The sequence below is a fragment of the Egretta garzetta genome, unplaced genomic scaffold (genome assembly GCF_000687185.1).
Source record: "Egretta garzetta isolate BGI_Z169 unplaced genomic scaffold, ASM68718v1 scaffold323, whole genome shotgun sequence".
NCBI classification, from domain to species: Eukaryota; Metazoa; Chordata; class Aves; order Pelecaniformes; family Ardeidae; genus Egretta; species Egretta garzetta.
Genome location: NW_009259435.1, coordinates 3,212,734 through 3,234,542, shown reverse-complemented (window position 1 = coordinate 3,234,542; position 21,809 = coordinate 3,212,734). Strand labels below are relative to the sequence as shown.

Here is a 21,809-nt window from a genome sequence, read left to right as displayed (position 1 = left end):
TAAATCTGATTTGAGTGGCATTTCACTCCATTACACAGCTTGCTTGGGGATGTCTTCCAGAAAGCAAATACAGCTTTCATTCTGGCTAGTACTTCTACCTGCACAGTAGCTTAGGGAATGCGGGAGGATGCTCAGGCTCTCCAAAGAATCAGCTCTACGAGTCCTTGAAGGGGAAGCTCAGTTTGCTGCTGCAGTGTCCCAGAAGCTCTGGAGAGCTGCTGTGTGCCATGCAGCAGCAGTGACTTGTGTGTCGCTTTGCCATCACGTACGTGCATCTAGACAGGACCAAACCAAGTGAATCTGAATTAGTTCGTTCAGGAGCTGTCAAGGCAGCGTGTAGTGTTAAACAGCCATAACTATGCTGAGTTACTCAGCGTTTCAGTGTCATCGTGGGGATTGTCCTGCCTTTTTCTCTCTGCTCAGATTTCCTTTCCAGAAATCCAAGAACATGTAGAAGTCCGTTTTCTTTGTTGTGAATTGCAAATACAGTTTCCAACTTCAAGTACTTAGCTCAACTATCTTTTGATAGCTGGTTGCTATATTAAAAGATAAGCAGTGGTTGCCAAGAACCCAAAATCTCTCAGTGCGGTTCCCAATGTGTACATTAATATTTGAGGCTGATAAATTTACTTTATTAGCCAAGGGTGGACAGAAGGCCAGGAGCAGAGGAAACGGAGAAATGGCAATAACAGGCTATTGCTGCTTTCTGTACTGGAAGGATAGATGAAAAAGCAGTTTTGCATGCCCCCCCCCGCCCCCAGTATGGAGTACCAACCTTGCCCCAACGTGCGTAAGTTAATCTACATGATTTACTTAACTGCCTCCACATCAGAAACGCTGCCGAACACCGAGCCCTGAAATGCTTACTTCCCATTTGTGAATTAGAAGGACGTTCTTCATATTTGGCCTTCTTATCACGTAATCCACCGTGTATTAATAAGACTTTGAGTTTTTCCCCATTGCAAAGATACAGGCTTCAGAGCTGAAATACATGCAGCTTTATTTGCATGTTAAACAGCAAAGAGGGAACTGTTCAGTGATAAGAAAAGATGATGAGATTCTGCTATTCCCTTTTGTTTCAGTTGTAGTGCAAGAGGGTTCTTTGGGTTACAATTTAAAGGCACTGGGAGACAAAATAGCACAGGTTTTCATCTGTCATTTAAGTGATGCTTAAATGGAATTGATAAATTTGAGTCAACTTGAATAAGTTAGGGTTTTTATTCATTTATTTTATAATTTGTCCTTCTTTGGGCAGACGGGTAAGACCTAAGAAATTTTTGGCGTGATGAAGATAGTAAATCCATGGGTGGTAAAGGAGTAAAAGCAAGCGCCACTCCCTGAGGTATAAACTTAAGTTGTGTAGCTGGGTTTATAGGCTGCTAGTAAGAAACAGCTGTAGCGAGACGTGCAGCTACAGTCTCTGCATATCACAGCAACACCTCCCGATGCTTGCCTTCAGTGTGAAGAGGAGGATTGGAGCCTGCAGAGCAGAACAGTTTGTTGTTCCAGTCTTTCACAGGCTTTTAAACACGAATGTGTTTTACTGCTAACAACCTGTTTGTGTGGAGGAGCGGAAAAGGCAAGAAATTGAAGTGTCAACTGTGGGCGTATTTTTCTTCAGTCACTGCAAGGTTCTTTTTATTTTTTTTTTCCTTCCTCCCTCTATTAAGATGGCCCTCTTCTGCAAGCCATTAAACAACTCACTAGGAGATACGAGGCCAGAGGCTCTACAAAGAAAGCTTTTCTTAGCTTTTGCTCTTCCCTGCTTTTAGGAGCTGCTGCAAAAAAAATTAGAATTTTTAGCCTATGTTTTACCTGGGCTTTGGGCTGCCTATAAGCCATGTTTCTCTAGGCATAGTCTGACACTTTAGCTCCTTGCACAAAGAACCCAAGAGCAAATTGGATAAAAGCATGAAGGTGGTCACACCCCTAAGGAGTACGATGGACGTTTCTCCTGATGGATAGGTTTTTCCTGTGTCTCTGCTGCAGAAGAGCATTTTAGCAATGGAAATTGTAGGAAGGAGGAGATCAGCAAGGAAGGGGCATCAGACTGTGATTTGGATTCCAGAGGAGCCTTTCTTATGAGTTTCTTCCTCTGTGCCGTCCCTCTCAGAATAAATTACTGGATTTGATTAAGAAAATGAAAGAGGCTGTTTTAAATGAGACTGATGAAGTAAAATGGCATTTAACTTTTAATCTTAGCCTGTATTTGTTGTATGGTGGGGTCTTAGTAGGCAAAATGTCAGTGATGAAGAATTGTATGCAGGACCTAGCACACCTGAGCAGTCCCCTTCCTACCTTTAGCTTGAGACTGGTAAGCACTTGATACTCAGGCTGTGTCTAGTGGGTTTTGTTGAGGGTTTTCTTTCCCAATTTATGTGCCGTACCCCAGCAAGGGGGCTGGAATTAGCTAACAGTTTTGTATAAAGTACAAGCCGGAACCAATTAGCCTTTCAAATAGTTTTGCTTTGTTCAGCTCTACAGAGCAGAACACACAGTAGTAGTAGTAGTTCAGTTCCTGAAGTTATTTGATCTCACTCTGAATGCAAATAAAGAGCTGCTGTGCTGAATGACTTTGCATAGTCAATACTGGAGCTTACTTTTACCTGTTGTCAAACATAAACTTTAAACTAGACTCGAAGGGGGAGCAGGATAATACCAGGCTTGCCCGTGACAAGCTGTGGGGTTACATACCAAGGTTAGGGGGACGGGGTGCTAGTGAGGGCCCTCAGCCTGCTGCTTTGAGATGTGCTGGCTACGCTGCAGCACACTTGAAGTCTTGCGGAGATGAGTCAGAGGCTCCTGGGGTAATGGGAGCCAACTGGGAAACACCAGGGAAACACCTCCAAGGAATTCAGGGGGGTTCCTCCAAGAAGGTGACATGGCCAACAGCCCAGCTAAAGTGCCTCTACACCAATGCACGCAGCATGGGCAACAAACAGGAGGAGCTGAAAGCCACCATGCTGCTAGAAAGCTACGACCTGGTTGCCATTACTGAAACTTGGGGGGCTGAATCCCATGACTGGAGTGCGGCTATCGGTGGCTGCAGGCTGTTGAGAAGGGACAAGCGAGGAAGGAGAGGTGGAGAGGAGTTGGCCTCTACATCAAGGAATGCGAGGCAGCGGGAGCGATAAACCCCTCCTGCTGTAAGAGAAGATCGGGTTTGTGACCTCCTGCAGAACCTGAATGCATATAAGTCCATGGGCCCTGATGAGATGCATCCCAGAGTCCTGAGGGAATTGGCCAATGTAGCTGCCAAGCCACTCTCCATGGTATTTGAAGAGTCATGGCAGTCAGGTGAGGACCCCAGTGACTGGAAAAATGGAACAGGTTCTCCTAGAAGCTATGCTAGGGCACGTGGAGGCCAGGGAGGTGATTTGAGACAGCCAGCATGGCTTCACCAAGGTCAAGTCCTTCCTGACCAACCTAATGGCCTTCTATGATGGAGTGACTATATCAGTGGACAAATGAGGGCTATGGATGTCATCTATCTGGACTTCTATAAGGCCTTTGACATGGTCCCTCACAACTTCCTTCTCTCTAAATTGGAGAGTGATGGATTTGATGGGTGGACTGTTTGGTGCGTGAGGAATTGGTTGGATGGTCACATCCAGAGGGTAGTGGTCAACGGCTTGATGTCCAGATGGAGACCGGTGACAAGTGGTGTCCCTCAGGGGTCCGTACGGGGACCAGTGCTGTCTAATATCTTCATCAATGACATAGACAGCGAGATCAAGTGCACCCTCAGCAAGTTTGCGGAAGACACCAAGCTGAGTGGTGCGGTTGGCATGCCTTAGGGATGGGATGCTGTCCAGAGGGACTAGGGCCCACGTCTCAAGCTTGTCTGTGTGAACCTCATGAGGTTGAACAAGGCCAAGTGCAAGGTCTTGCACTGGGGTTGGGGCAACCCCTGGTATCCACACAGGCTGGGGGATGAAGGGATTGAGAGCAGCCCTATGGAGAGGGACTTTTGTAGATGAAAAGCTGGCCATGGGCGCTGGCAGCCCAGAAAGCCAACCATGCCCTGGGCTGCATCCCCAGCAGCGTGGCCAGCGGGGAGAGGGAGGGGATTCTGCCCCTCTGCTCTGCTCTGGTGAGACACCTCTACCCCTGGAACCCTGCATCGAGCCCGGGGGTCCCCAGCTCAGGGCAGACATGGACCTGTTGAAGCAGGGCCAGAGGAGGCCAGGGAAATGATCCGGGGGTTGGAACCCCTCTGCGGTGGGGAAAGGCTGAGAGAGGGTTGTTCAGCCTGGAGAAGGGAAGGCTGCGGGCCTTAAAGGGCACTTGTAAGAAAGCTTGCAGGGCTTAAAGGGCGCTTGTAAGAAAGATGGGGACACACTTTTTAGTAGAGCCTGTTGCAATAGGACCAGGGACAGTGGTTTTAAACTAAAAGAGGGGAGATTCAGACTAGATATAAGGAAGAATTTTTTTACAGTGAGAGCGGTGAGGCACTGGCACAGGTTGTGCAGAGAGGTGGTAGATGCCCCATCGCTGGGAACTTTCAAGGCCAGGTTGGACAGGGCTCTGAGCAACCTGATCTGGTTAAAGGTGTCCCTGCTCCCTGCAGGGGGGTTGGACTGGATGACCTCTAAAGGTCCCTTCCAACCCAAACTGTTCTGTGTTTCTGTAAGGGCTCTGTTGTCTGCTTTGTTCTGTATATATGCACTGATAACGTGGTGTGTGCTACTAACCTCATCCTTAAAGCTAAAAGGAGATTGAAAATTTGCCTTTATGGACTTCTGAAAAGGTAGGTTTCACTTTGCCTTATTACAGGAATCTGTTTTATGTCAGATGACAGGACACATGCGTACGCTTGCAGGGTAGTAATAGCTGAATGCCCCGGTTACGGCAGAGTACGAGGTAGTCCTTGCCTCAAAGACAGTGTAGTCTAAAAGAAGGAAGGGTATGAGGAGGTCAGTAGAACATGGTAAGGACACTGGTTTGTACACACACCTCTGTGAGGTTTAGCAGTTTTTAAAAATAGGCAGCAACGGTTTATCATCTTTCTGTTTCACGTAAAACAAGGCGGCATTAGAGAGGAGTTAACTGAAAGCAAAATGTGAGTCGGTGAACAAGGAAGCAAAAAAGAGCGAGGGGCTTGGGGGGCCCTGGAGAGGGGCAAAGAGCAAGGCACAACTGCTTGGAACAAACTGCCTTTTGGCAGGAGGAAAACAGTGTTCAGAATAAAAAGCATGGGGAGTAATTTAATGTCACCAGTGTCTGAAAATCCTCCCTGCTGCAGTGGCTTCTGCATCGCTTTTCAGGCATGACTGACCACATTTCTTCTCTTCTTTAGTCAGTACGTCCTGGAGATGGTGGTGTGTGGATCCTCAGCTTGTGAATTAAAAAAAAAACCCATGAGAGTGACTTAAAGATCACGAGGCAGAAAATAAATGATTACTTTGACTTTTTATATGTCAGGCAATTACATTCAAATTCATCAAGCCTACAGTGAGCCAGATTTTGCTCGTGGATCTTTTCAGAACATGCAGCCTTCCCGCTGTATAATTAGATTGAATCCCAACAATCTGTAATAGTTGGTTTTAAATGCTTCCTGGAAGGTTTCTCTCATACTGGTGCTTAGTGGGGGCATAGTGCATCGTCTATTCAGGTGTTTGCTTTCAGAGAAAAAAATATTAATCAAGTATCAGTGAAGGAACTATAGCTTTCAAAACCAGTTTTAGCTGATGCTTACACAGTCCTGAGCTAAAATTCACAGATACAAAAGAGATGATGGGGGTTAGTTCCCATTTTGATTTCAGGCTGCTTACTGAGTGCCATCTAGTGTTTGCTTCCTAATTCAGAAAAGTGAAACAGCGCTTTTACACAACTGACTTTTCCCATAATTGCATAAAGGGCATGGTTTATAATCATACTTTTATTGGAAAGTTTTCTGGAGGACTTTCTGGAGAGGAAGTTATGGGGATACTATTTTCCTGAGACTAAGAACTAAAAATCCACAGAGGGTTCAAAAATTTTTTACTCCTGTGGTGTTTTATAAAGTCTCTTGAATCCAACTGCTGAATTTCATTTCTGTTTTTATTTCCAGATCATGTATGGAACGCTAGTTTCCATTATAGTTCTACGATCTGTTTATATAGTATTATGGTAAGTAACCATTTAGTTCAGCATTATAAGATATAACTTAGCATTTGCATCTCTTTTTGGCGGGCTTAACATGAGGAATTGGCAATGGCAAAATTTCTTTAGCTAAATACGTAATGCGAGCTCATGTGCTCTGCTTGGTTGAAAGGGAACGGCTCGTCTCCTTGCGTTTTATTGAAGCCATTGGGATAACATTAAACAAAACTGAGACCTCTACACGTACAAGTGGTGTTCACTGCCAGGTGTTCTGCTGGTGGCTCCAGCTGTTAGCCTGGGGCTTCAAGGGGAACAGAGTTTCTGTCTTCATATTGTGGGGTAACATGAGACATCTATTGCCAGTGTCCAAAATTTAATGATGATTCTTGGAGAGAGGTGAGAGTAAGACTGCAGAGCTGAACCATTGCTTAATGTTTTCCTTTCCTCTTCCCTACTCAAGTATCTAAAATTCAAATGTAAAAGATTATAACACAGAAGGTTAAATGATAGTTTTCTCCTTACGGTTTTGACTGGGTAAAGTTACAGAAATTGAAATAAAAACTATTTATTAAAAACCAAAACCGTGTTAGAAATGTTAGGAGACAGTGAGAAGCATTAGAACCGTCGGAGCGCGGACGTGGTGGGTAAAAGTGAAGAAAAGGGAATTCAGTCGGTATTGGAGTAAACACCTTTAGCTCTCAGGGCTCATTTGGTTGCCCCTGCCTGCCCCTCCCCTGTGAATTGTTGGTGTTCTTGAGTGTTTGGGGATTGCCCCTGAAAATTACTGATTTCTCTCCACTGTCTTCATTCTAAATGTGCTTTTTTTTAAAACTGGGGTTTTTTTTGAGTTACATACATATCTGTTCAGGATGAACGAGGAAGAATTTAACAAAAGGTGTGAATTCGAAGTAGATTCACTGAATGACCTTCCAACTGCAATTTCGGTTAAGTTGGTTTGACTTTCCCCAAGAAATCCCTACAGACAAGTGTAAATGTTCACAGACTTTTATTAAGCAAGAAGAACTTAAAACTGATAGCGCGTTGCTTGCAGCTGTAGAACCAGTCATCAGTTTAAGGCACTTTTCAACCCCACGAACATGGAAATTTTAATCCTAACCTAGAGATCTTAAGTGATACTACCTTAATTCACTTCCAAGGGAAACTAAGTTGAATCAAGTTCAGGTCATCTAAATTTTGTTCTTACACAAGGATTTAGCTCAATTCTAGTCACTTAGATTAAATTTCTTTTTGTCTGTATAGACAAACCCTTGGGCCTGCTGTCTTTCCAGTCATGCAAATTCCACACACTTGTGCGTTCTCATTACTTCCGAAGCATTTTGTTGTCTTCTGTCACTATCAATAACACCACCATCCTCCCTCCTGGGGTGTCATTCATCAGGCCCCATCCCTGGAAACATTCAAGACCAGGTTGGATGGGGCTCTGGGCAGCCTGATCTAGTTAGCAGTGTCCCTGCTCCCTGCAGGGGGGTTGGACTGGATGACCTTTAGGGGTCCCTTCCAACCCAAAACATTCTATGATTCATCCCTGGAAACATTCAAGGCCAGGTTGGATGGGGCTCTGAGCAACCTGATCTAGTTAGCGGTGTCCCTGCTCCTGCAGGGGGGTTGGACTGGATGACCTCTAGGGGTCCCTTCCAACCCAAAACATTCTATGATTCTATGGTTTTCCTCCAACAAAGTCTGTCTCTGAAGTTTCACCTATTTTTTTTTTTGGCTTCAGTTTTAGGAGTTTGAAGTGTATTTTCTTAATTAACTAGATGACTTCATTGCAACGTGGCCCTACAAAGATTTGCTTCCCCTTTTGGTTATGTTATGCGAACTGGTTAGCAAGTTGGGATGGAGAGAGAATTAGGTTTAAAATACTTCTGAATTTTAACTAAACTACTGCTAATTTTAAATTAGTTCTGCTAGAGGGGCTGTGCCAACCTGAACATACCCCTTCTTTTCTCTAAAAGTCATCCCCAAGTATGCTTTTGGATTTACTTCCTCTGCCTTCCTAGAACGTATTCCTGTCTTTCCACTGATAGTGCTGGCACTTGTCCAAGCCTGCTTCAGCTTACATATTGATCCTGATTTCTGCTTATTTTGTTTCTTAATTCCTTAATATATATTAGCTTCCTGTTGCTCATATTTCTTAGTGCAGGGCTCGAAATCGCTCTGAGCTTAGAGCAGAAATCTCAAAGAACAGCATGTTACTCCTTCCAGGCTGCTACCTCCTCCCATCCTCATTATTTATTGCTGTTCCTGCCTGTTTCCCCCACGCTTTTCATCTCTTTCTTGGGTCTGCTTCCTTCCCAAGATTACAACTTGGCAAATGTTGTTCTCTGTTCACAAAACACGTTCCCCATTAGTAAGTGATACCAGCCTTTCTCTCATTCCTTCACAAAACAACACCATTTATTCCCTGAACAATTTTAGCTATAATTACCTAATTACCAGCATGTATAACATACCATTTAATGCTCTTTCATGTCCTGGGCTTGCTTATGTTTCGAGCACTGAGTTGAGAATATTACAGTGCAGTCTCTGCCATGCACCACATGGTGCTCTGTGCATTTATTAAACTAAACAAATAATAATTTTACTAGTTTATCTTGGCAGTACACTTGTGAATATCTGCAGATTGTATCTGGTCAGCTTGCCCTGTAGCAGAAACTCTACCTGTCGTGTTTTGCACATTTTGGTTGCCAGTGCTCACAGCTCTGAAACATGTGCGGCGTATAACACAGTGGAGAAAAAGCAGCTCAGGAATGCATTTTAGAATCTAAACTGTGCATTTAAAATCCTTAAAAATAACTTGAACGGTATTTCATGGCAGCCTTTTAGGGTTGGAACTGGGGTTGCTTTTGGACTTGTCTTACGAGTGGGAAAGGAGCAAAGGCAACCAACTTTCATGTAGGAAGTTTACAATTCCGTGGTCCAGCCTGAATGCAGATAGTGAGGGTAAATTTATTAATGATGCACTTTATTGCATCTGATTCTTCAGGGTGATTTCCCTATCCTAAAGAGGTTTTTTTTCCCCTCAAAATGAAATTGATATTTTTCCATCCCCAATAGCACTCAACAAGAAAATACAACATGACATTACTGTTTTCTAAAACCATTCATTTGGTTAATTGTTGGTCGTGGTGGTCTACGTTCACAAAAGACTACAGTCATTTTGAAAGACCTTATTTAAACAATTGCCCTAGGATAGCGATATCATGTATTGGAAGAGAGCCTCTTCTTTTGGGAGAGTCCTAATTTGTAACATGGCTATTTTTTAACTGAAAGATTATACATGGGACTGAAGAATTAGTACCTTTTAGTCAACTTCAGTTTTCCCACTTAATTGTTGCATTAGGAGAGAGCGGTATTTAGGAGAACAATTAGAAATCTAGAAGTAAAACATTTAAAAGACCAGTCTCGGAGAATGCGAATTCAGGAGAGAGGGGAGGAGGTAAAATACAATACTTAAATAGATGAGATTTGAAGTCAATGGGTTTGCTTTGGGGAAGAAATATTAATAAAGCAGTTTATTTGAATATAATAGTATTTGTGCATATTACATAAAAGCTGCTTTTAAAGAATCTTGAACTAAACTTTGCATTATTTCTCTCTCTCTCTGCCTCTCTAGGGTATACCCATGGCTTAGAGGTCTAGGCTATACTTCTTTAACTGTATTTTTAATGGGATTTTTTCTCTGGAATGTGGACAACATTTTCTGTGATAAATTGAGGTGAGTTCTTTCACTTTGTCCAGATAGCTCCTAATAGTCTTTTAGTGTAAAACTTTGTTTTTTCTGTGGTGTATGTTTAAGTCCATCTCATGGTTTGCATGGTACACTGCCTACAAAACATTTACAAGGGCTTTATCCAGTTTGCTCATGACTAGATTCAGCACTCAATATTTTTTTAATGTTTTCTTTTTATCCATGAATAGATTTTTTTTTTAAATAATTGATATTTCTCTTCAATTTAAATTGAGAGGAAGTAATGTCACTGAAGTAATTTTGAGCATCTATGGCTTACTAAAGCTTGTTATTCACACTTGATTTCATCTGAATGAATTTTTTTTTTGTCCTGCTTGTTTTTTTGGTTTCTGCTCTTGCCATTTCCCAGGAAAATCTGAAAAGTAGTAGTTCTGCAGGTTAAAGAAATACCTATTGCAATATATCTGTCACCAATAAACAACAGCTGCTTGAGCATCTCGGAAAGAACAGTAACTCTGTGAGCCAATACACCGTGCTTGGCTGTCATTATTAGCCTGAAGTCTTCTGGCTTAGCACTTGTAGAGGAGGCCAGGAAAGACTCTGTTTAGTGTATTGCCAAATGGGGTGAAAAAGACTTCCAGACAAAGCTCCTAGGAACCCACCATCCAGAGGGACCTGGACAGGCTGGATCCATGGGCCGAGGCCAATTGGGTGAGGTTCAACAAGGCCAAGTGCCAGGTCCTGCACTTGGGTCACAACAACCCCAGGCAACGCTACAGGCGTGGGGCAGAGGGGCTGGAAAGCTGCCTGGAAGAAAAGATGCTGGGGCATTGGTCGAGAGGGGGCTGAATATGAGCCAGCAGGGTGCCCAGGTGGCCAAGAGGGCCAACAGCATCCTGGCTTGTATCAGGAGTGGTGTGGCCAGCAGGAGCAGGGCAGGGACCGTGCCCCCGTGCTGGGCACTGGGGAGGCCGCCCCTCAAATGCTGGGGTCAGGGTTGGGCCCCTCCCTCCCCGAAGGACCTGGAGGGTCTGGAGCGTGTCCAGAGAAGGGCAGCGGAGCTTCCCAGGGAAGGGGCGATGGGACGAGGGGCAGCGGCCTCAAGTTGTGCCAGGGCAGGGTGAGGTTGGCCATGGGGAACAATTCCTTCCCCTTGGGGCTGTCAGGCACTGGAAGGGGCTGCCCAGGGAAGGGGTTGAGTCCCCATCCCTGGGAGGATTTAACAGCCGGGCAGACGAGGTGCTTAGGGACACGGTTTAATGGTGGACAGGTATGGTTGGACTTGATGATCTTAAAGGTCTTTTCCAACTAAATGATTATGATTCTGTCTCGTCGTACGGCTAGGTATCCTGTCCATGCAAGAAAGAACACCAGTCCAAAAGGTTGTTCTCTTAATGCATGTTCCTCTGGAACTGGACAACTGCACCTTTCTTTTGCTTAGTTGTGATGCTTGTGGTCCTCAACAAGCTGGAGGAAATGGAAGAGTTGATGCCAGCATCCAGAAAATCCATTCTTGATTGTCTGATACACTGTTACGCTGCTGAATCTGCGGTGTACAGAATTGTCCTACTAGGCTCCTTTGTCAGGGTTGGATCATCGTGTGCTGTAAAACAGTCAGGTGTTTTCCATCTGTCCCTTTTGGCTCCGTAGTCCTTGCGTTAGGTTGGGCCAATTTAAAGTTAGCTTCAACAGACTTTTCTTGGAACTTTTTTAAAAAATTCAGGTGAAGTGAATATAATACACAGCACTTCATCCCTACGAACTCTTGCTACAGATGGCATAGAAGTTATTTGCCAACACAAGTGCGTGGGTATACAGTGATTTCGCAAGTATTGGCATCAAGGTTGATTTTTGCAGCTGCATCGCATCGCTGGTGAGATCATAACCCCCAATTCACTGAGCCTGCTGAGCTGCTGCAGGTCCGTGGGGCTTTTCAACTTGTTCCTGGACTCAAAGATTGCACCAGCTGCTGAAGCACTTTTTTCCATCTTCATTTTGCAAAGGGAGAAAAAAGTTAGCATATTTCTTTTAACACTTGTTTGGTTATGGTGCTGGAAAAAAAAAAACCAAACACACTTGTTTATGAGTTTTAATCAGATGTCTGCAGAGCCTTGAATTTCTCCAGGTGGTATTACAGCTCCAACCTTTGGAGAAAATATAATCCAGTTCCTTGTAATATTTTATTCCCTAAAGATCTAACTTGTGAATCATCCAGCTACCTGCTCTTTTTGGTTTTAATGTTCAAAATGGTATTTTGGTTCAGTTTTTTTGTTTTCCATATTTCATTAAATTTGCAGCTTATTTAAAAACAAACCAAAAAATCTGTATCACTTCCCTGGTTGGATCCATGCACTTTTGAACTGGAGCTTTGAGATTTCCTGCCATCCAAAGGCTCAGGGGCTGTGCTGGGGTGACGGTCTCTGTGTTCCACTATGTCATTCCCTGGCTGACTGAATCAAAGCTCTGTGTTCGTATTTGTGACTGAGCAGCTCTGGAAACTAAGCAGTATCTCAGGGGTTAGCGTTCAGTTAGGGGGACTGAACACTAACATCAAGCAGTAAATAAGTATTCCAGAAGCTGCTGATTTTTCTTCGTTAACATCTGCGATCATTGTTTTTTCCTTTTTTGGTTTGACTGAATGTGCAATGAAAGTCAAAACCAGAAGACAGGCAGATGCAAACATTTGCTCCGCCATCAACCAAAGTAGGCATTGTCTGCAAAAGCCTAGCGAGCAGGAGAAATCAGGGCAATGTAGTTCCAGCCCTTTCTTTCTCTATCTCCATCCCTTAGCCTCTTCCCAAGTACCTCACACCCCATAACTGTGCAAAATACCAAGCATCTTGGTGGAGTGTTTCAGACTCTCCGCTTCCATTGCTTCCTCACTAAATACCCATTTTGTTCCTGTTTTAGAGTACGACGGAGAAAGGCAAGTTAAGTTTCCGTGCATCTGGAGAGTAGGTGGTGTGATTGCCAAATGTAAAGCGGTGATACCTGATGGATCCCATTTCCCCTCTCAGACCCTTAGCATTTCATTCTCCGGACAGTAGTTCACCGAGTTTTGGGGAGGAGGATAGTAGAACTCATTTGGGACTGTGGGATACCATAAATACATGACCTGATAATTGAGTCCAGAAGTAACTGATCGCCCGTCATATGAAGATGCATGCGCTCTCTTTAAAGGCTTAAGAGAGCCATCAAGCACTGCGATTTGAGATTGCTTAGCTTGAAAAAAAAAACCCACCCTTGCACGGTGTTTCTTTCTTACAGAGCACTACGAGAGAAGATGCCTCCTGTTGTGGGAGCTGTGACACAGTTTCATGCGTGGTGGCATATTCTCACAGGCTTGGGCTCTTACCTTCATATCCTGCTAAGGTAGGAAATGTTTTCAAAACTGGATGTTCATAAAGCAGTCTTAGGAGTTTTCCCAGGTTCAGATTTACTTCAAAACATTCTGTTGGCCAGAAGAGCAAGAAAATGACTTCTCACTAAACTGGTGGGATTTTTTCTTTCCTCTTTGCAACCGGTCTAAAAACTCCGTGGAAGTAATTTGTAGTCTTCGAAATGTAATCATTAATCTTTAAGTAATCATGGTTCTTCAGGAAAATGCAATTCAGAAGTGGGAACCCTGTAGCAGTTAAACTGCAGGACTATTTGACAGTATATTAATTTCAAAATATAAGCTATTAATACCTTTCTGGTCTTGAGCAGCAATTCTGAAGTACTTAACCACGTTTAATTTTAGAAGCATAACTAATCTTTTTGATAGGCACTGTTGCTCCTGAAAACTAGCAGGCATCGTGCTATAGAGCAGAAGGGTGATGGCTGAAGTGGTTGGAGCAGAGTTGTTCCCAGAAGCACAGGATATTAGTTTTTAGAAGGAGATTAAATCCTGATTTAAAGGAGCGCCTAAGTTAGCAGGTCTGCAGCCAGAAGATTTTTGTCTCTGGTTTTGCTCTATACCACCATCTAGTGGAACCAGGAACAAAAATCGAATTTAAGCTGGAATCCGAAGAATTTCTGTACTTTCTTCATTAGGTAATGGAATAATATTTTACTGCTTAACCATAAGAGAATGTCTGTTTAACAGATACATTCTATGTAGTTGAGAAACTGGTTTACATATCAGTTTTTCTACATGTGGCATAGTATTCTCCTTTTTTCTCAGATGTTTAAAATAGCTAGTAAAAGGAAATTGCAAGGACAATAAGTACATGTCCAGCAGCTATTCTGATAGCTTTTTTGTGCATATATATATACATGTATATATGGATGTGTATCTGTACAAACCTGGATATATATGTGTATATATAAAATACATCATGGTATGTGGAATTCAGCTCCTCCATTTTGGCTGCCGGGTTGTCCACTGCCCTAAACAGCTTGAGATAATCTTGTGAAGAAAATTCCTTACAGAAGGCAAGCTGATGCAGAGAGTTTGGATAGCATAGGCAAGGTTTTTCCAGCACGCTGCACAAAGAAGAGAATTTGTGTTTGCATCCTCTAGCCCTCAGGGAATGTGCAGATGCCCGATTTGTCTGCCCTACCCCAATGAACTACATCCTTTCCCTGCAGTGTTTTCTCTAGTACTTTCTCAGCCACACAGTGGCATCACCTATGTCCACTTAAAAAGTGAGGTCGTACACAGGTAAAAGACCTACTGAGGGGAGAGGCTGTATAAGAAGAAAAATGAGATACGGAATCAAGCTATACTGCTTCCCCCCTATCCCCCGCCCTTAACAGCTGCTATATTTTGTGGTACGCTGATTTAATTTCATCCTTCCAAAATGACAGACAGGCTCTAGTCCCTGGTTAGTCTTTTCTATAGTGGAGAGAGGATTTACTTCTCTGGGTTTCTCTCTTTCTCCCCACATAGGTGATAGGGTCAATTAGTTTGCTCATCATAGTCTAGCACAGAGGGATTTCCTGCAGGCTAACGTCTCCTGTTTTGCGGAAGTCTAGGTAGAATGGGTAGCGCTGCAATCGCAGAAGCAGTTCCTTTCTAGTTGGAAAATAAAACTGGAATTAGTACATCGTTATTATTTTATACGCTGTCTTATGTGTGATATTTGAAGCGCGCTTTTCTCCTTTTCCTCAGTTTATACACAAGGACACTTTTCCTGAAACACAGGCCGAAGGTGAAGGTAAGCAAGCGATATTTTCTGTGCATTAATGCACTGCAGGTTGTGGATATCTTGTGCTTTGAACTTGCATTGGGGCTCGCAGATAATGTCTGTTAGGGTACTATCTTTGATTTCTACTTGCATCCCAAGAAATGCGGTTGAAATGATGGTTAACAGTGTTTGGTTTCTGTTCCAAGAGACGTAATATTCCAAGAAATCTTTCCCCTCTTCCTGTTTTTCTTTTAACAGTTTGTTTTTGGAATATGGCCTGTTCTTCTTGTGGAGCCGCCCAAGAAGCTTTGACTGAGACCTAGGCAGTCACGTGCGGTCACCTAGCCTGGCTGAATAAAGCGATTCAACAGTTACTATGGCTGAAGTGTCAAAATTATGGATCAATCCAAGTACCATTGCTATAAAAGGACTTCTCTGTGTTACTAGGCCAGCCGGCCAGAACAGAGCGAAGAGTTGGCACACTAGGGAAATAATGTTTAGTACAGCTTTATTCTAAGTTGTTAAAACAAAGATTAAGACACAATATTTTTATGTATATATTGTATAGCTGATGATACTGAGCTAATATTTCGTGCTGGTCACAGAAAACTAACCATTTTTTTGAAGTGGATTGCATACGTTTTTCATTCGGTTGTTGTTCTTTCTGTGGTTCAAACTAATATTAGTAACTGAATGACAAACATGGGCCGTTGATGGCCAAGCTAAGCATTTGTGTGGCCTATAGTGAACTGAATGCTTAACCTGAACTATTTTAATCTTGCACTTTTTTTACAATTAATGAAGTATGTAATGATTGATTTAGGGCTTTATTCTATCTTGCTTTTCCACAGCCTCCTTTGCAATTTATATTTTAAGCAAAACGGTTGGGATACCTGTGCCATTTAGTTCATTTTGTACAAAGCTTCCGTTTTCTCTCTAGTCCGACTGAGGTACATCATGGAGGATGTTCCAGGGTGTGACCGGCAGAAGACACTTAAGATGGTGAAGCATTATAGGGGTTCTTGTTTGCCTGTGGAAACTGAATTCCTAATTAGTTTGAGCAGTGATCCATCAGGAGGCTCCAGGGTGACTGTATAAACACAAGAAACACTTTTTTTCAATTTTTTTATAATTATTATTTACATGCCTTCCTTTTCTATCCCTACTTTTACTCCCCGTGTCCTATTCATACTACAGATTGACAGACACCTTAGATGTGTGCTAGTCCAGCTTTGAATTCATCTCTTTCCCGTATTTTACAAGTCTTAAATTTTGGTCTGACTTTCAGAAGCATCTGCTTATTCAGAAATACTGAAGAAAGAGTAAAGAACAAGATTGGTGTTGAGGACACCCCAAAATATAATTGGCAGCACTTTGATTGCTTGCTCTTAATCTGTCCATCACACGGTTACTCTGTGGAAAATTGGCCACCTTTTTAAAACCAAACTTTGGGGATTAATAGGGGGGACAAACTCTGGTTTCTGCAATTTTTACCTGCCCAACCGATGAAAGTTAATAAGTAAGCATAAAGAAAACATTGAACTAACACAGTTTTTCGAAATATACCTCATATTGGAGGCTGTGGTTTTGACTCTTCAGATCTTGGGGCAGCTAATGGAGTCTGTCTCTGGGCCTCCTGGCTGCCGTGCTATGCAATTTTTGTCTGCTTTTGATGCTCTGAGGGATTTGTCCTTCTCGCCATGAAGGAGAAAAGGGAAATGCTCAGACTGATTGGAAAGCCCATTCTGTATTGATTTAAAATGTGCCCACAGCAGCAAGGCACCATAACATAGCTATAAAGTTGTCTCCCAGATCACAAAGTCCTGCCTAGTGTAAGCTTCCTTGCTCCGACTGCTGAAAAAGTTGGACTGAAAGCTGTATTGTACAATCAGCATTGACTAAAATGAGCTCCTCCCTTTAATATCTTTTTTTCTTTTTTTCCTGTTTGCAGCTTAGCTGCATTCTCTGTGTCCATCAGTAGCACTGCTACTGATGTGAATCTCCAAATAAAATCATGGCTTTTGTTATGTGACTGACCCTGGACTCTTGGGATCAAATAGACCCAAACTCAGGGCTAGAGAAAGATAATTAACCTTGAGTGATGTCGGTGAGGTTTAAGCACGTGCTGATGGCAGTGCATTTCAACCTGTCCTCAGCAAACCCCTATAAAGATCCTCGAATGAAAATCTTAAAACAGATTTGTTGTCAGTAGGCTCCAGCTCCACAGGCAAGGTCAGCCTCTGTGTTGGGAAATTTTGAGTGATCTTTGGACTGAAAGACATTGGAATAACTAGCGTAGAGGTAGGAACATGCTGCCTTGGATCAAGTGTCTTTAATTATCCAGAAGGTGTAGTTTTTGTAAAGAGATTTGAGAACTGTCTTAAAAATGTAGCTTAAAAAATAAGTGCCTGCCTCTTCACCTCCAGGCTCGCTCAAGCACGCTTCTGTACACTGTATCCAATTTTCTCCTTAGTATGTTTACATGTTTTCCTAAGTTAAGGGAAGAGTCCCATAACAGGAGCAGTGCAGCATCCAGACCTATCAACAGTCGCTTGGGACATCTGCTAGGTATGGTATTATTTTTAAGAAAACGAACAAAACCTTTGTTTTAGTGGCCTTAGGGTTTTTTTTTTTTTTTACTGAAGGATCTGGGAGCTCTGTTTGGCTTCCCTGTAATTGCAGGAACCAGAGTGTGCTGAAAAGCCACTTTCTGATGGATAAGGCATCTATACAATGGCAAATTTTAAAGAAATTTGTCAATTGTCCCACCTATTTGCAACTAGGAAGTATATGTTTCTTTTCAGATCTTGTGGAATTAAATTGCCAGGATTTAAAAAAAAAAAAAAAGTTGGAAAAGCTCTTGTTTTAATTTTATGCTGCTGTTAACTTTTCGTTCATATATCATTTGTCACTGATGGTTTTCATCTTTAAAAAAATTATGTAGATTGGCTTCTTCCTTCATTCCAAACGACCAAAACCATGCACACCTTTACCACCCTTCCAGCAGCCTTTGTTTCAGGTTATGTTAAGACCCTGAAGAATGTAATTTTACCTGTATTTCCTTCTCAGCATAAATAATCTAAAATTATGGGTGCTTTGGTTTCACTGCCTTACTGATCTTGCAAGTGATACTGAAAGTGGCAAGCCAGTTTTAACTGCAGGCCACTGAAATTCAGACTGCCTTTTCTAGTGCCTGGAAAGACATACATCTTACTCCTGTAATGTACTGAATGTCTGTTAAATTGCTTTTTATTTGTATCACTTGTGTGACACGCTGATATTTTTTTTTCTACAAACCTTAGGACGGCATATCCCAAACTTTTCTTGCACTACATCGTATAAGGTGGGTCATCTGTGATCCTGTTTTTTAAATAGGGTTCAGACAGCAGCTACTTTAAAGGGAATTAGGGAAGTAGCAGGTGTTGTTTAACATGAATCCTACAGGATGTGTTGGACGGCCTTGATAGCAATGAACTCTTTATTCTTTAACATCCATGAAGAACCAGGAAATCTGCCACCTTACGACCATCAGCTCGGCACAGATCAGCAGCAAGTAGTTCTGCAGACCGTGAGCTGACAAATTCTTCCTTGGAAATAAAAGAAAAACCTCAAAATTACACTCCCAGTACAGATCAATACCACACTGCATGCCAGGAATCGCGATTTTCTGGATTCAGCTCAAGACGTGCGTTACCCCGAGCTGAAGATAAGACACAATAAACAGAAATCTGCCATCAGGATGAATCCCATCCATGTTTTGAAGGCAGCGTTGTTAGCTTAGCAATATTAGTCATCGCCGGACTTCATTTTAATGCTTTTTCTTTTAGCCCAAGGAAGATGTGTTACCCACAAGTGTTCAGAAGACCGCCCCATAGTCAGAATTGGAATACGCAGTCTGTCGCTTGCCGATCTACCTCTGTCATGTATTGTACCATACCTGTGCCCTTAATTATTGTATCTGCCTGACCGTGCAGACGTTAGAGCCGCCTGACTTCGACCGCACGGCCCCTGAGGTCGGCAGCAGTGTTGTATTGATCCGCGGCTGACTCAGTTCGCTCGCCGTAAACACCCTGACGTGCTCGGTGTCTGGCGCTTCTGGGTGGCGCTCAGTCTGCCGGTCATCTGCGTGCAGAAGGCTGGCTGCTTTAGAAAGAGATCTGAGTCGGAGGACTGTGATTGAGACAGGTGAAGTGAAACCTTTTTGGCAGTTAAGTTACACATAAAGTGAAGATGCAAAGAGTATAACTCGTTTTACGTGATTTTGGAAGAGATGTGATGGAAAATACCGCTTTATAATTAGCTTTAATTCTCTTTTAATCTGATATTGTGCTGTCTTCTTTGGCTGAAAGGAAATTGTATGATTTGGAATGCGGTTGATTTCTTTTGGCTGTAGCACGTTTGCTTCCAACACCTGGTTTTGAGCAGCTGAATGAGTTTTTCAGCTCACTCCTCCCTGTGAAACCCTCAGCAACAGAAAATCCTCCCGGTATCTCAAGTGTTTCTCACAGTCACTACCACCTTGTTGAGTCTGCATTCGAGAATTTCGGTAATGCCGTTTTGGTTTTTTTAAACCGGTTTCTCCCTGTGGATATATTTTTGGCATTCGGTAGCAGGTGGTGAAATGATTCAATAGAACACTTCTCAGTGGAAGACGAGCTCTAACGAAGCTGTTTCCTTCAGTAGACCTCAGACTCCAGGAACACACCTTAATTTTGGCAGAACCTGTGCCCCGTAATTTAAATTAAGCTATTCAGGTAAAACTCTTTACTTTAAAGAAACCCCATCTGCACTTTATAAGAAGGCGGTGGGAGGCTTTAACTGCCAAGTACTGTTTTAACTGTGAGACTTTAATATGAAGAGGGATAAATATTGGAGTCTTTATTGCCCATACGAAGCGAAAGCCAGAAGGAGATTAAGAAATTTTACATAGAAAGAGAATAAAAAAAGATTAAGCACAGAATCCCATAGTACTATGTCAACCACCCTCCTGATAACTGCACTTTAGATACTTGTGTAACAAGCTTGAATGTTTTGCTATTTATACATTTTAACTTCCCGTGCTGACTCTTCACTCTTTGCCATAGAAGTGACGCAGACTCTGTTACATTCGGGTGGTTGTAGATTATTCAGCTGGTTTTTTTTTTTTTGTGAGGATGGAACGTGACACGGATTGTTCCGTACGTGAATGAATACATTTCTTCTCCATCTGGAATGTCCTCTGCCAGCTTTGTTTGAGAGTCCGTAACATAACTACAGAGAACATACTGTATAATTATTAGGATTGGGTTTGGGTTTCTTTTGTTCGGATTCTTGCTCGTGACTGCCTCCGGCTGCCAAGTGCCTGATCATTTTATCACAAGTCTTTTCTGAGAGCTGAGGCTGGGTTTTCTCCTGGGGTCCATAAGGTAAGGTCCTTGGTAGGTGGGAGTTCAGTTTGGTTTTTGTTAAAAAATCCTCCTCCCGTGGGAGTCGCAGCCCTCTTTTCAGTCGCTTTCCCGAAACGTAGTTACCCAGTACGTGGCTGCCTCTGCTTGGCTCAGACTTGAGCCTGACTACCCCACGTCCCTGATGCCGTTGCATCTCTTCAGATTTTTGAAAGCTGGTTTGGGGGGTTTAGCCCCACCACGGGTGTTTATTTTAGCCTGAGCAGTTCAGTGGCCGGCAGCACCAGGGTGCAGCAGCCAAGCAAGCACTTTATGCAGAGCCCCGTTACTGGAGCTCCCAGCCAGATACTCCAAACAAGACTGGGGATATGGGGCTTCACCTGTACAATTTTGGGGGGCAGGGTTGATGCCTGAACCTCTTACTTTACTTCAAAACTCTCCTTTTTAACTTTCTGAAAGTGTTTAGATTTGATTAAGCACATAATGGCAGACTTAAGAAGAACCAAGCTCAGAATCCAGCTGATGCAAGACCCTAAACCAGTGCCTGCCAATTTTTTTTTGGTTTTGCACACATTTCACACAAGTTGAATCTGCCTGACGGTCAGAGCAGATCGTTGAGATTTTACAAATGCGACGGGAAAGGGTCTTTTGATTATTTGCCCTTCGTCACCAAAACACACGAATAGCTGTAAGCACAATCCCAGATTCTTCTTTCCTCAAAACCATGGAACGTATGTAGTTCCTCCAAAGCCAATGTCGAATGGAGATTGGCTTTCACACATGCTCATAGCAAATCACGTACCAAAGTGTTTTCTAAATTAAAGCCTTGGTCAGTCGCTGCAGGAGAATTTTGGTTGCGTATGCTATCGCTCCCGGGATTTTGGAAGAGAGGGTTGCAAGCGACGCGAACAGTAGTTACTCATGAGACTGAACAGGAACTGATTTTTTTTCTCTTGATCTTCCAAACTGATGCTGACTATTTGACGTTGGCTGTTGAGCTCGGCTTAATGCACTGATGATGTTTACTGTCTTAGCAAATAACATTCTGTCCACCTGCAATGGACGTGAAATACCCTGCGCATTACGTGACCAAACTTTCTAACGTTTACACTATTAGTTCTAACATCATGGGTTGTTTTTTTTTTTTTTTCCTGATACTCGGTATATTGTTGCAGACGGATAACTACACTGTGACAGACGAATAGCAGTTGGCCTGTAAAACACAGCTGCATCGAGCAATGTTTATTGCCAATTTTGATACACTGAACTGATTCTTCGTACCAAACCAGCCGGTAACTAACGTTAGGCTTACACATATCAGCATAACTTGTTTTGCAAAGCGCGGTAGCGTTGAAATATTTAATGTATTTCATTTGTTATCCATGCTGCAGTCAAGCACTAATTTGTGTCTTTATAATTCAAATTATTAAAGAGTTTTGGTTTAAATACAACTTTTCCCAGGTGTCTTTTGGCTTTGGTGTTGCACAGGGCTGGCCGGTTGGTCTTGACGCTCTTAAG

The 21,809-nt window shown here is 42.8% G+C and overlaps 1 protein-coding gene across 1 annotated transcript in view; it reads left to right on the top strand.

Moving 5' to 3' along the window:
• ACER3 (alkaline ceramidase 3) overlaps positions 1 to 21,675 on the top strand; it is a 44,698-nt gene extending 23,023 nt beyond the window's left edge. The window contains exons 7-11 of the mRNA XM_009637118.2: positions 6,053 to 6,111; positions 9,722 to 9,823; positions 13,064 to 13,168; positions 14,892 to 14,937; positions 15,166 to 21,675. Of these exons, the coding sequence (XP_009635413.1) occupies positions 6,053 to 6,111; positions 9,722 to 9,823; positions 13,064 to 13,168; positions 14,892 to 14,937; positions 15,166 to 15,219 (366 nt within the window). The 3' untranslated portion in view covers positions 15,220 to 21,675. The remainder of the gene's footprint in view (positions 1 to 6,052; positions 6,112 to 9,721; positions 9,824 to 13,063; positions 13,169 to 14,891; positions 14,938 to 15,165) is intronic.
• Positions 21,676 to 21,809: the final 134 nt, after the last annotated feature.